This window comes from Somniosus microcephalus, chromosome 24, assembly GCF_052327205.1.
Source record: "Somniosus microcephalus isolate GS21.2 chromosome 24, FLI_Smic_1.0, whole genome shotgun sequence".
NCBI lineage: Eukaryota > Metazoa > Chordata > Chondrichthyes > Squaliformes > Somniosidae > Somniosus > Somniosus microcephalus.
The window spans coordinates 25,524,094-25,537,254 of NC_141010.1; the positions used below are offsets into that span (position 1 = coordinate 25,524,094).

Genomic DNA, 13,161 nt, shown 5'->3' on the forward strand with positions numbered 1-13,161 from the left:
ACTATTGAATCTGCTTCCACCACCCTTTCAGGCAGTTCTTTCAAATTCTTTCCTTGTTGACTATATATACAATGTGCATTATTTTGTGTTTTCTTTTGTTTTGCTTGCTCCACTTCTGGCTGGAGTCTGATGAAGAATGTACCTGATGAAGTCTGATGAAAAAATAAACCGAGAATGCAATGCTGGTATAGCTAGCTTTGCTAAGATTAGCACTCCAAAATATAAGTACCTTTAAAAAGCCCAAGTCCATCTATATCTGTGGAGACTCTTAGTTCATCTCTCATATTTCTGGAATCAAGTGAAAGGTTTTTGGCTGATCGATATAACCTTTTTTACCTCTAGCCTCTCCCGCTCCCTCCCACTCACTCCCACTTCCATAAATCTTCCTTGTCTTTTTATACTATTGACACCACCAAGGTTAATACTGTTCTGAACTATCTCCTTTTATTTCTTCTCTGCTGCTCCCTATATCACCACTGTGTTGAAATCAAGAGTCGTCACAGTCTGATACTGAAACTCATTCCGTGGACCTCAAACAGGAACTCCCTCGTATATCCTAATAACTACTTCCTTATTTACTTTTCGTTTAGTCTTCGGTGTTGAAAGTGTTCTGCACTATGGCCTTCAGCTTCTCAATTAAAAAAAAAATGCAGGTTTATATTGGATTGATCGTGTGTTCTAACTAATTGCGCTATATGATTTCTGAAAGTTAGGTTCGGTGTGGCCTCGGATGTTGAATTCTATAATGGTAGGATACATCAATTTTGACTTATTGGGGTGGAAAGTCAATTCTTTCTCATTTGCCTCATGACAAAAACAACAACTTGTATACACTTTGTACAAATGTGTATACAATAAATGCAATTAACACCACATTCATAAATCTGGTCATGTAACACAGGATAATCGAAGAATTAGAACCCACTAGCATTTATGTAAGGAAAACTATGATATATAGTATTAACCCATATATATCCAGATGGAAAGAAAAGATCCTAACAAAGAAAAACAAAATACAAAAATGAAGGTATTGAGGATATCAGGAGGTGCGTACTTTTGCTGCTATAACTAAGCTTGCTGTTAAATGCTAAAATGTAAACCCTAAAAATTTAAGGACAAAGTGAGGATGAGTGGTAACTCTTTGCCTATCCTGCTTTTGCATGGCACCACCATCACCTCCAGGTTCCCCTCCAAGTCGCATACCATCCTGACTTGGACATATAGCGCCGTTCCTTCATGGTCACTGGGTCAAAATGCTGGAACTCCCTGCCTTACAGCACTGTGGGAGCACCTTCATCACATGGATTGCAGTGGTTCAGGAAGAAGACCCACCACCACCACCTCAAGGGCAACTAGGGTTGGGCAATAAACCCCTGCCTTGCTAGCGATGCCCATATCCCCAGAATTAAAAAATGTGGATTTCTTAGTAGTTTCGTTTGGAGACTTGGGCCGGGATTTTCCTTACCTCGGCGGGTCAGGGGCGGGCGAGGATGGTGGTGGGTAACAGCCCCGCTGCTGGCTCCATCCTGCTTTATGTTGATGGGGCTTGTTAAGCCCGCCCAGCAGGTTTCCCAGGCCAATTAGAGGAAGCGGGTCTGGTGACATCATTCATGACACATCATCAGCCGGTTTCCTTAAAGGGACCATGGCCAACTTTCTTTTGACATTTGTGCTGTCAGTGTTGTACAGCATTGAAGTGCTGCAAACACTGCCAATCGCTGCACCCAAGTTCTCCCATGACTCCCTCCGTATGCTTGTAGAGGGAGTCAGCATGCAGGCAGGTCCTCTTCCCTTCCCATGGGCGGAAGAGACCTCCCCAGGAGAACAAAACCGCCTGGTTGCACATTGCATAGGAGGGCACAAGCAGGGATGTGGTCAGGAGGACCTGGGTGTAGTGGTACAAACCTTTCAATGATCTCATTAGACCACGAAACGTCAGTACAAAGCCACACTCAACCTCATCCAGCTGTGTGTCTCATCACATCCTCATCACTCTGCCTTCCCTACTCTACTCCTGCACACCCTTACACCAACTTAGCTTGCACCTCCACCCATCCCTCCCTCTATCTACATTATCACATCCCCATCTCACTCGCCACTCCTCACACTCACCCTCATCCTAGTGCAATTGCACCAACTTACAACACACAAGGGTAGCCACTTGGATGTTTTATCCAATATTCATCTAAAGTTTCTGTTAATGTGGTGTCAAACATTGAAACCTTTATTTTCAACACTTTGTGTTCTTGGACAGATTTGTGTGCACCTTTGGAAGTAACTTAGTGAGTTGCAGTGAATGGTGAGACACAACGGTATCCCCCACAATGGTGATGAGTGTGAAAGGAATGGCTTGGACATTGTTGGGCTGCTTTATGGTGTTGGTGTGGGTTGGAGCCAACCTGGTGCATCATGTAGCAGCCAGGGTGTACAGTGTCAACTGAAGTAAATCTGGCCATGGTGAGGCCATCCCTGGCGTCCCGGACAGCAATATGCGCGGGTGCTGATGCCCTGTGTCCTGTGCAGCATCAGTTGATTGCAGAGAAGGTTGGTGTTGTTGGTGCTGCTAGTGTGCCAGGTGTTGGGGATGATCATGGTCGGATTCTGAGGACAAAGGTGAGATGGTATAAAGGGCACCCATGTTGATGGAATAGCTGGCAGGTAAAGTAGAGATGACAGAAGCATTCTGTCAATGGTGAGAGTTCTTCCAATGAGGTAAGAGTGGAAAGCCTGCAGAATCTGCTGGAAATGGACTGAGAAACAGCTTGTGCCTGAGGAAAGTGATGATCTGTCAGGTGGGAGCTTTTACTGTACATTTGAAGCTGTCCAGTAATCAGCTGGATCATTGGCCATTCAACTCCTGCCTCAGGTTCACAGACGTGGTCCCGAGCAGCGAGGACCCCGTGGGCGAGCAGTTAACGTTAAAAGGTAAGGTTAAATGCATTATTAAGGGTCAACAACCCAGTAATTGATTTAATTGCGTCGCCCACCTCGTCGGGAGGGATCGGAGATCACACACACGCCTGTGGGAAAGGCGCATTGCAGCAGGTTGACAGCGGGGTCCTGACCCGCTGTCAAAAATCAAATTTCTCACCTGACCTGCCACCAATTCCACCTGCTGACCCCCCGGAAAATTGCAGCCTGAAGGATTGTGAAATCTATCGAAGCGTGTCAGATACCTGGCTGACCAAAGCACCTCACTGCAGCCTCTCTGACCCAAAGGTGACCCATCAGTTGATGACCTCATGAGCAATGTGGTGACTACTGGTCCTAAGAATTCTTTCAGACTCTGTATTCCTTGATAAAATTATAACAAATTGGAATTCTACTTGTGGTTCCAGAATAAAATTCTGTTTTAAACTGTATCATGCAAAAAATGTACATAAACAACCTCTAAGTAGAGGATACATCATGATGTTGTTTAATACATTGATTATTCCACTTGTGAAGTAGAGCTGTATATCTTACTCAAAATGTTCTTGCATTTTGATTATGTTGGTCATTTTTATAACACTTGATGACGAAAGGTCCTCGACCTGAATCGTCAACTGTTTCTCTCTCCCAGATGCTACCTGAACTGCTGAGTATTTCCAGCATTGTCCTGTTATTTTTATAATAGATACTGTTTTTAACATTGTAATTTTTTTAAAAGTATGACTTGAGCAAGAAAGCAGATTTGCACCATGCCAAAATGGCCAAGCGCTTAACACTAGTGCAAAATACATTTTTTTAAAGCACTTTAGTGCTAAATATGTATTTTGTATAGCCATTTTTGAAAATTAATCACTAAATTTATAAGTAAATTTGCATGACTAAATATTTTCCTGTGATATTTTGACTTTCAATAGTTTATGAAGATTTATTGGTGCCATTAATTTTGAGAGAGGGGCTAAAATGTTATGAACTTTGCACTTGTTTCTAGTTAAATGTTGTACAAATCTAATGGGCCAGTATACAGCAGTTAACACGACCTTTGTCTGAGCATAGCCCAGTGTGAAGCCAGTGGTTAGTTACACTCAGTGCTAGCAACTTGTTGCTCTAAAATAGGTGACTGTGCCAACGCTGGTATTTGCAGTAGAAAGGGATCATAGGCAAGTTATGTTCTAGTTAGCTTGAAAAAGTTATTCCATATCATTTGGTTTTTTTCCCATATGTTTTCCAGCATTTGTTGTGTCCCAGGCTCCTGCTGCTGTCTTGTGCTGCATTGATTTGGGAAGGTTAAACTGTTTTTTCTACAGCTACCGTTTATGCCACCCTGTGATCAGCCAACATTGCTTTTGTCACCTTATTTCTTCCTGCTTAATTTAGACTGCTGCACTCCACAGAGCATATTCCATTTAATAATCCAGCCTAAAATGGATGAATTGAAGGCAGCTGAGTTAGCGTAACAGTCAAAGCCTGGGGTGAGAAGTTAGGTTTTCTGTCAGTGTACCTTTGACCATGCCTTTGGTCACCTTTCTTGCCTCTTCTTCCATCTCTTGCTTTGTGTCTAATTAGCCAATATGTGCAGAAGCCTTGTAATGCTAGAAGTGCAAGTTGTTTCTGCTGTAATGGTTATTTCAAATAAAATAGGTGTGCGTTGTTAGATGTTCATAATTCATACCTAGCAACATTATTTTAAAAATCCAAGGCTGATTGCCTCGATTGGCAGTTAGTTTTCATGCTGATGCCCAGTTCCACTGGGGGACCTAGCTTTCATTATTGTATGCACTAGTCATTCTTCATCTGTGAGAATGAGTAGTGTGTGTTGGCAGGCTCAACAGGCAGAAGAGTCCAGCTGTGACCCTGTCCTTGCCTGATGTTCATACATATGCAAAGGCTCACTGGCAGTTGGGTAAGAATCCGAAGTCCTGGTTGACAGTGAAGAATGGAGCCAGGGACCTTCATCGCTGGCTTTCCATTTAGTACATTTTGCAGTGAGTTTTTGTGTATTACTAGCAGATCACCCATGGTATTGCTCACAATGAGTCAGAGGATAAATGAGTGTCATTCTATTATGTTAAATCAAAAGTGTGGAGAAAGCTTTACTGAAGGAGTGACACTTAAAGGAACAGCGTGCTATACACCAAGTTTTTTGTATATTGATTTTTCATGGTGTTGCACAGGTAGAGTCAGATGAAATGGGTTTAGAGGGTATGGGATAATTACACCACAGTGTGCAGACATTCTGCAGTCTCAATTTAAAAATATGTCCTAATTTTACATCATTCGATTTTTATCTTATTATTTATAGCTGAATAGCAAAATGGAGCAATTTGGGAAGCAGAGAAATAGAGTTGGTTGGGGCATAGGAGTTTCTCTGCAACCAGTAAAGGTTGAAGGGCTAGTAGATGTAAAACTGTGGTGTGAGTGTCACTGACCGAAGGGTTTGATTACAGCATAACAAGCTTCCACAGACATTTCCATTATAAATGTGGACATAGGAATTTATAATGGGAAATAATGAAACTACATGCTTGTAGATTTAAGATTTTTAATGCATAGATGTAGCTCTGAGTACATTTAAACAGAAGGCAGTAGAGGCCAATTCATTAAATATATTCAAGAAGGAGTTGGATCAAGGGATATGGGGAGAAAGCAGGGACCGAGTACTGAATTTGGATGATCAGCCATGATCTCATTGAATGCCGGAGCAGGCTGGAGGGGCCGAATGGCCTACTCCTGCTCCTATCTTCTATGTTTCTATGTAACTCTTATATAATGTTGCATTCATAGATAAGTTACATGTAGAAAAATGCAAGTTGAACATTCTCGTTATCTTTTAGATGTCTTCTCTTTTCACGCATTTTACCAATTAAAGTACATCTCAATATGATTTGTAACTGTTTTGTATCTGTAGTAAACTAGTCACCTGCAAGGGATAAATGCTACCATACAAAATACAATTACGTTCTTGTTTCTGTTTTGCTGTACAGCACCACGCTTGGGAAGAATTACTTGTGCCTGATGTGGGAAGAGATGCCAGCCTAATGTAGACAACCAGCAGTATCTGCAGCACCTTGAATCTCAGCAGGATTGTGTGTTGTGAACAAACCGACATTGTGTGGCAGTTGCTCCCGGCTAGACCAGGTGAATCATGAGCTCTCCAGATAACACAGGTAATATTTTCAGTGTCATTTTTTTTTTTTAGCATTTTCTTTGATTATTACAATGATTCATTTATGAAAAAATTGAGTGAAGATCATAAGTGAAGGCATCTGACCTGCAAATTGAAGAGCACGTGTTAGTCTCGATATATTGTAATGCAGCAGTATGATGCTTACTGTCATAATTTGTTTCACAATGATTTGTCATAATTTTATGAAAATAAAATATTTAATTTTTTCATACTAATTTGCTTATTTCTCCTTTTATTTGAAGTTAATGTTCCTGCTGAAGCATTATAGTGTATGTGGTCTTGGCATAAAACATGATTACAGTTGTTTAGGAAATCTTGTCCAATAATGTAAAATAACCTACAACATAGCTATATTATTAAAAGTTTGAGAATATATCATTATATGCACGTGGAGTTCCAGCAGCGTTGCTGATTGGTCCGTGCTAACCACATGATAATTTAGTCACTTGGAGCCAATTACATCCTGATGATCAATTGCACAAAAACGCACAAGACAGCAATTTCTTTTTTCAATTTTCACTCTTCCCCATACTGTTTTAAAAACCCTACTTTATTTAAGAACATAAGAAATTGGAGCAGGAGCCAACCATTTGGCCCCTCGAGCCTGCTCTGCCATTCAGTAAGATCATGGCTGATCTTCTACCTCAACTCCACTTTCCTGCACTATCCCCATATCCCCTGATTCCTTTAATATCCAAAAATCTATCGATCTCCAACTTGAATATACTCAACGACTGAGCCTCCACAGCCCTCTGAAGTAGAGAATTCCAAAGATTCACCGCCCTCTGAGTGAAGACATTTCTCCTCATCTCAGTCCTAAATGGCCCCTTATTCTGAGACTGTGACCCCTGGTTCTAGACTGTGGAGGAGGATTTCCTGGAGTGTTTACGGGATGGTTTCCTGGACCAATATGTCGAGGAACCAACCAGAGATCAGGCCATCTTAGACTGGGTATTATGTAACGAGAAAGGATTAATTAGCAATCTTGTTGTACGAGGCCCCTTGGGTCGGAGTGATCATAATATGATCGAATTCTTCATTAAGATGGAGAATGAAGTAGTTGAATCAGAGACTAGGGTCCTCAATTTAAATAAAGGAAACTACGATGGTCTGAGGAGCGAGTTGGGTAGGATTGATTGGGGAATGGCACTCAAAGGGTTGACGGTGGATAGGCAATGGCAAACATTCAAAGACCAAATGGATGAGCTACAGAATTTGTTCATCCCAGTTTGGCATAAAAATAAAACAAAAAAGGTGACTCAACCGTGGCTAACAAGGGAAATTAGGGATAGCATAAGATTCAAAGAGAGGACATATAAATTGGCCAGAAAAAGCAATAATCCTGAGGATTGGGAGCAGTTTAGGATTCAACAAAGGAGGACAAAGGGATTAATTAAGAAAGGGAAAATAGAATATGAGAGTAAGCTTTCAGGGAACATAAAAACTGACTGTAAAAGCTTTTATAGATGTGTGAAGAGAAAAAGATTGGTGAAGTCAAGCGTAGGTCCTTTGCAGTCAGAATCAGGGGAATTTATAATGGGGAACAAAGAAATGGCAGACCAACTAAATACATATTTTGGTTCTGTCTTCACAAAGGAGGACACAAATAACCTCCCAGAGATGCCAGGGAACATAGGGTCTGATGAAAGGGTGGAACTGAAAGAAATCAGTATTTGTAGGGAAATGGTGTTAGGAAAATTGATGGGACTGAAGGCCGATAAATCCCCAGGGCCTGATAATCTACATCCCAGGGTTCTTAAGGAAGTGGCCCGAGAAATAGTAGATACATTGCTGGTCATCTTCCAGAACTTGATAGACTCTGGAACAGTACCCATGGATTGGAGGGTAGCTAATGTTACCCCACTATTCAAAAAAGGTGGTAGAGAAAAAGCAGGGAATTATAGACCGGTAAGCCTGACATCGATAGTGGGGAAAATGCTAGAGTCCATTATAAAAGATGTAATAGCAGAGCACTTGGAAAGCAGTGACAGGATCGGACAAAGTCAACATGGATTTACAAAAGGTAAATCATGCTTGACTAATCTACTGGAATTTTTTGAGGATGTAACTGGTAAAATAGATAAGGGAGAACCAGTGGATGTGGTGTATTTGGACTTTCAGAAGGCTTTCGATAAGGTCCCGCATAAGAGATTAGCGTGCAAAGTTAAGGCACATGGGATTGGGGGCAAGGTATTGACTTGGATAGAGAACTGGTTGGCGGACAGAAAGCAAAGAGTTGGAATAAACGGGTTGTTTTCCGAGTGGCAGGCAGTGACTAGTGGGGTACCGCAAGGATCGGTCCTAGGACCCCAGCTGTTCACAATATATATTAATGATCTGGACGAGGGAATTGGATGTAATATCTCCAAATTTGCAGACGGCACAAAGCTGGGTGGGAGGGTATGCTGTGAGGAGGATGTCGTGGAACTCCAGTACGATTTGGACAGGTTGGGTGATTGGGCAGAAACATGGCAAATGCACTACAATGTGGATAAATGTGAGGTTATCCACTTTGGTGGCAAAAACAGGAAGGCAGATTATTATTTGAATGGTAATAGGTTGGGAGAAGGGGAAGTGCAAAGAGACCTGGCTGTTCTTGTGCACCAGTCGCTGAAGGTAAGCATGCAGGTGCAGCAGGCGGTTAAGAAGGCAAATGGTATGTTGGCCTTCGTAGCAAGAGGGTTCGAATACAAGAACAAGGATGTCTTGCTACAGTTGTACAGGGCCTTGGTGAGACCGCACCTTGAGTATCGTGTGCAGTTTTGGTCGCCTTACCTGAGGAAGGACGTTCTTGCCATGGAAGGAGTGCAGCGAAGATTCACCAGGCTGATACCTGGGATGGCAGGAATGACGTATGAGGAGAGATTGGGTCGATTGGGCTTATACTCACTGGAGTTTAGAAGATTGAGAGGGGATCTCATCGAAACCTATAAAATTCTGTCCGGCCTGGACAGACTAGATGCAGGAAGGATGTTTCTGATGGCCGGGGAGTCCAGAACCAGGGGTCATAGTCTAAGGATAAGGGTAAGCCATTTAGGACTGAAATGAGGAGGAATTTCTTCACCCAGAGAGTGGTGAACCTGTGGAATTCTCTGCCACAGAGGGCGGTGGAGGCCAGTTCATTAAATATATTCAAGAAAGAGTTGGATATAAATCACAGAAACCCCACAGTGCAGATAGAGGCCATTTCGGCCCATCGAGCCTGCACCGACACATATCCCACCCGATCCCCGTAACCCCCACACCAACACATATCCCACCCTGTCCCCGCAACCCCACGTATTCAATCCCCCTAACACCAAGGGTCAATTTATCATAGCCAATCATCCTAACCTGCACATCTTTGGACTTTCTTAAGGCTAAAGGGATCAAGGGATATGGGGAGAAGGCAGGGACAGGGTACTGAATTTGGATGATCAGCCATGATCTCATTGAATGGCGGAGCAGGCTCGAGGGGCCGAATGGCCTACTCCTATCTTCTATGTTTCTATGAAACATCCTCCCTGCATCTACCCTGTCAAGCCCTGTAAGAATTTTGTATGTTTCAATTAGATCACCTCTCATTCTTCTAAACTCGAGAATATAGGCCTAGTCTACTCAATCTGTCCTCGTAGGACAATCCTCCCATCCCAGGAATCAGTCTGGTGAATGTTTGTTGCACTCTCCCTATGGCAAGTATATCTTTCCTTGGGTAAGGAGACCAAAACTCTACACAATGCTCCAGGTGTGATCTCACCAGGGCCCTATATAATTGCATTAAGACGTCTTTACTCCTATACTCAAATCCTCTTGTAATAAAGGCCAACATACCATTTGCTTTCCTAATTGCTTGTTGTACCTGCATGCTAACTTTCAGTGATTTTTGTACAAGGAGACCCAGATCCCTCTGAACACCAACATTTCCCAATCTCTCACCATTTAAAAAATATTCTGCTTTTCTATTTTTCCTACCAAAGGGGATAACTTCACATTTCTCCACATTATATTCCATTTGCCATGTTCTTGCCCACTCACTTAGCTTGCCTATATCCCCTTGAAGCCTCTTTGCATCCTCCTCACAAATTGCATCCCCACCCAGCTTTGTATCATCAGCAAACTTGAATATGATGGTCCCCTCATCCAAATCATTGATATAGATTGTGAATAGCTGAGGCCCAAGCACTGATCCTTGTGGTACCCCATTAGTTACAGCCTGTCAACCCAAAAATGACCTGTTTATTCCTACTCTCTGTTTTCTGCCCATTAACCAATCCTCAGTCCATGCTATTATATTACTCCCAATCCCATGAGCCCTAATTTTGTTTAATAACCTCTTGTGTGGCATCTTATCGAATGCCTTCTGAAAATCCAAATACACCACATCCACTGGTTCCCCCTTATCTATTCTGCTACAGGAAACTTTTTTTTATCTGGCACCGACTGGACCGGCGTGGTGCCAGTTGATCAAAAAGTCCGGATTACAGAGAGGTATACTTACCAAGGTACGAGAGCCCCGTACACGGCCACAGGTGCAGGAGCCCCGGTTACCCGGCACTTGTGCAGGAACCCCGGTTACACGGCCACAGATCCAGGAACCCCGGTTACACGGCCACAGGTGCAAGAACCCCGGTTACACGTCCACAGGTGCAGGAACCCCGGTTACACGGCCACTAATATATAGTAAAACTTACCTGAACCTACTCCTGAATTTTGCTGTTTAAGAGAGATTTCCGGATATTTAGGTGCCAGTTAAAAGTGAGTTTCCTGTAGTTACAACCTCAAAAAACTCTAACAGATTCGTCAAACATGATTTCCCTTTCATAAATCCGTGTGGACTCTGCCCAATCCTAATATTATTTTCTAAGCGCCCTATTACCATGTCCTTAATAATAGATTCTAGCATTTTCCCGACTACTAATGTCAGGCTAACTGGTCTGTAGTTCCCTGTTTTCTCTCTCCCTCTCTTAAATAGTGGGGTTACATTTGCTACCTTCCAATCCACAGGAACCGTTCTAGATCTATTTATTTGGTTTTATTTTTAACTTTTTAAAATTATTTTTATATTTACTTAAAAAAAAACGCCTCTGTCGCCTCCTAGTTAAGTTCGGAACTATTCACCACCTCTGCTACATGCCAACACAAATCTGGTTCAGTGAGGCTCAGAGACAGAAAGATAGAGACACCAATTATGGAAAGTGCCTTAGAGTCATCGAGAAAAAGAGGGAAACATTCTGGAAGGCAGACAGAGGGGGAGACAAGGAATTATGGAGTAAAAGGCAAGCACGTCGTTTCTCTTTGTCAGAACAGAGGAATGTACACACATTTTTCTCTTTATTTCAGCGCTAAAGAAGGCCAACTGTTTTATCTGAATGTTAGAATTAGGACACACATAACAAGTTAATGCCAAATTCATTATCATCTGTATGCCAAACTTTGAACATACCTTGAACTTTCATTTATAAATAAGTTTTGTTTTCACATCTATTAATCCAACATTTTCCACTTTTTAATTGTATTGGGATTTGTCGTACATTTTGCTGTTTTGGAAGTTTTTTGTAACTGATTTGTATGAACTAACGGAGTTTGATGAAGGAGAGAGTATGAATCACTGAGAGGATGGTGAGAACATTGAATGTATATGCTTCCAGAAAGCCTTCAGTAAATATAAGAAATCAAAATGCAGGACATACTATTTAAAAACTTGTCAGTATTTTCAAGTGGCGATATTCTGGATTGGGTGTGTTGGCAACGGTCTGACTTCTCTGTTGCCCATTTATGCTATTTACCTGCATGTTACAGAGTTATGAAAGTCAACCGGAAAAGTCTCCACTTGACTTAATTACATTTTAAGAGTGTGAAATTAATTTAATTAAGATAGCAAGCTGGAGTTCTTCTGGTTAGAACTATCACAACAAGATAGGAAACCTTAAGATATGTATAATAACAAGAAAAGAATCTCCCAATGGGTGTATTGTATTTTACCAGGAAAGCTGAGACCTTTGCCCTTTTTTGGAAAATTCTTTATTACGGAAATAATATGCACCAGCAGAAATGTATTTCTGCCAACTTTAAATTTGCAGGAATGCTTGCTTTCTGCAGGCATGGTGTGTTCTTGCTGAATGTTCTATCGTGTCCTTGAAATGGAGTAATTCCTCAATTTGTATGCTGGGTCTTTACTGGTTCTCTTTGGCAGTGTACATGGTCTTATAGTACAGTATCAGCAGGTTGATATATGATCTCTATTGCAGGTTCAATTGATTAAACAAGGTTGATGGTGTTTGAATTAGTCTGTGGTTGGGTTGGGATATTGTATTCACACTGGCGTCAGACTTTAAGAACATAAACCAATGCCAAATTTGATATCTTATGTCTGCAATTAAATTACAGTAAGTGTGAAAAAGGAAGCGAGCATGGGGCATTGTATCTCAATACAAGTCCTCCAGTTCAAGTGTAAGGACTTGAAACGCTGAAAATGGGAGAAAAGGGCTTACTTTACCCACTCTGTTCATTTCCCGATATGAGTTTCAAGAACTCTTCCACAATAAAATTTAGAATGATGTATGCCACCTGGCATGACCTTAGTCTTTCCTTCGTAGATTTTTGAAAGCTCAACTTTCTGGTCTGCCGCCTTCCTTAAACTGAGCTTCTCTGTCTCCCAGCACGAGAGAAATGGAGACCCAAATCTTGACTCTGTCCATTCATATTCTCCTGTGTTAACAGAACAGTAACACATTTTAACATGCATCAATTTTACTTTAAAACAAAAGAGCCACCTACAGATCTATCTGCATAATTTTTTGTCTCTCGGGTAATTTTTCTCTGTTTTAAATGCCAACCAGTCACATTCTATTAAAATTTATCATATTCCACCAAAAATAGTTTTCCAAGCTACAGTTCCCATTACACTTCCCCGGTTGACTAAACCTCTGCCTTGATCTCCCTCCTAGGCCATCATCAGCAGAAGAACATGGGTACTCTCTGGTACAGCAGGTTTTGACTGGAGAGGGAATGGATGCCCCTGGTTACAGCAAGCATGTGTGTTCCCATTGGGAAAACACTGGCAGCAC

General features: G+C 41.8%; 1 protein-coding gene across 1 annotated transcript in view; it reads left to right on the forward strand.

Moving 5' to 3' along the window:
• hdac5 (histone deacetylase 5) overlaps nt 1–13,161 on the forward strand; it is a 334,491-nt gene that overhangs the window by 53,187 nt on the left and 268,143 nt on the right. The window contains exon 2 of the mRNA XM_085966332.1: nt 5,913–6,095. Coding sequence (XP_085822458.1) covers nt 6,074–6,095 — 22 coding nt within the window. The 5' untranslated portion in view covers nt 5,913–6,073. The remainder of the gene's footprint in view (nt 1–5,912; nt 6,096–13,161) is intronic.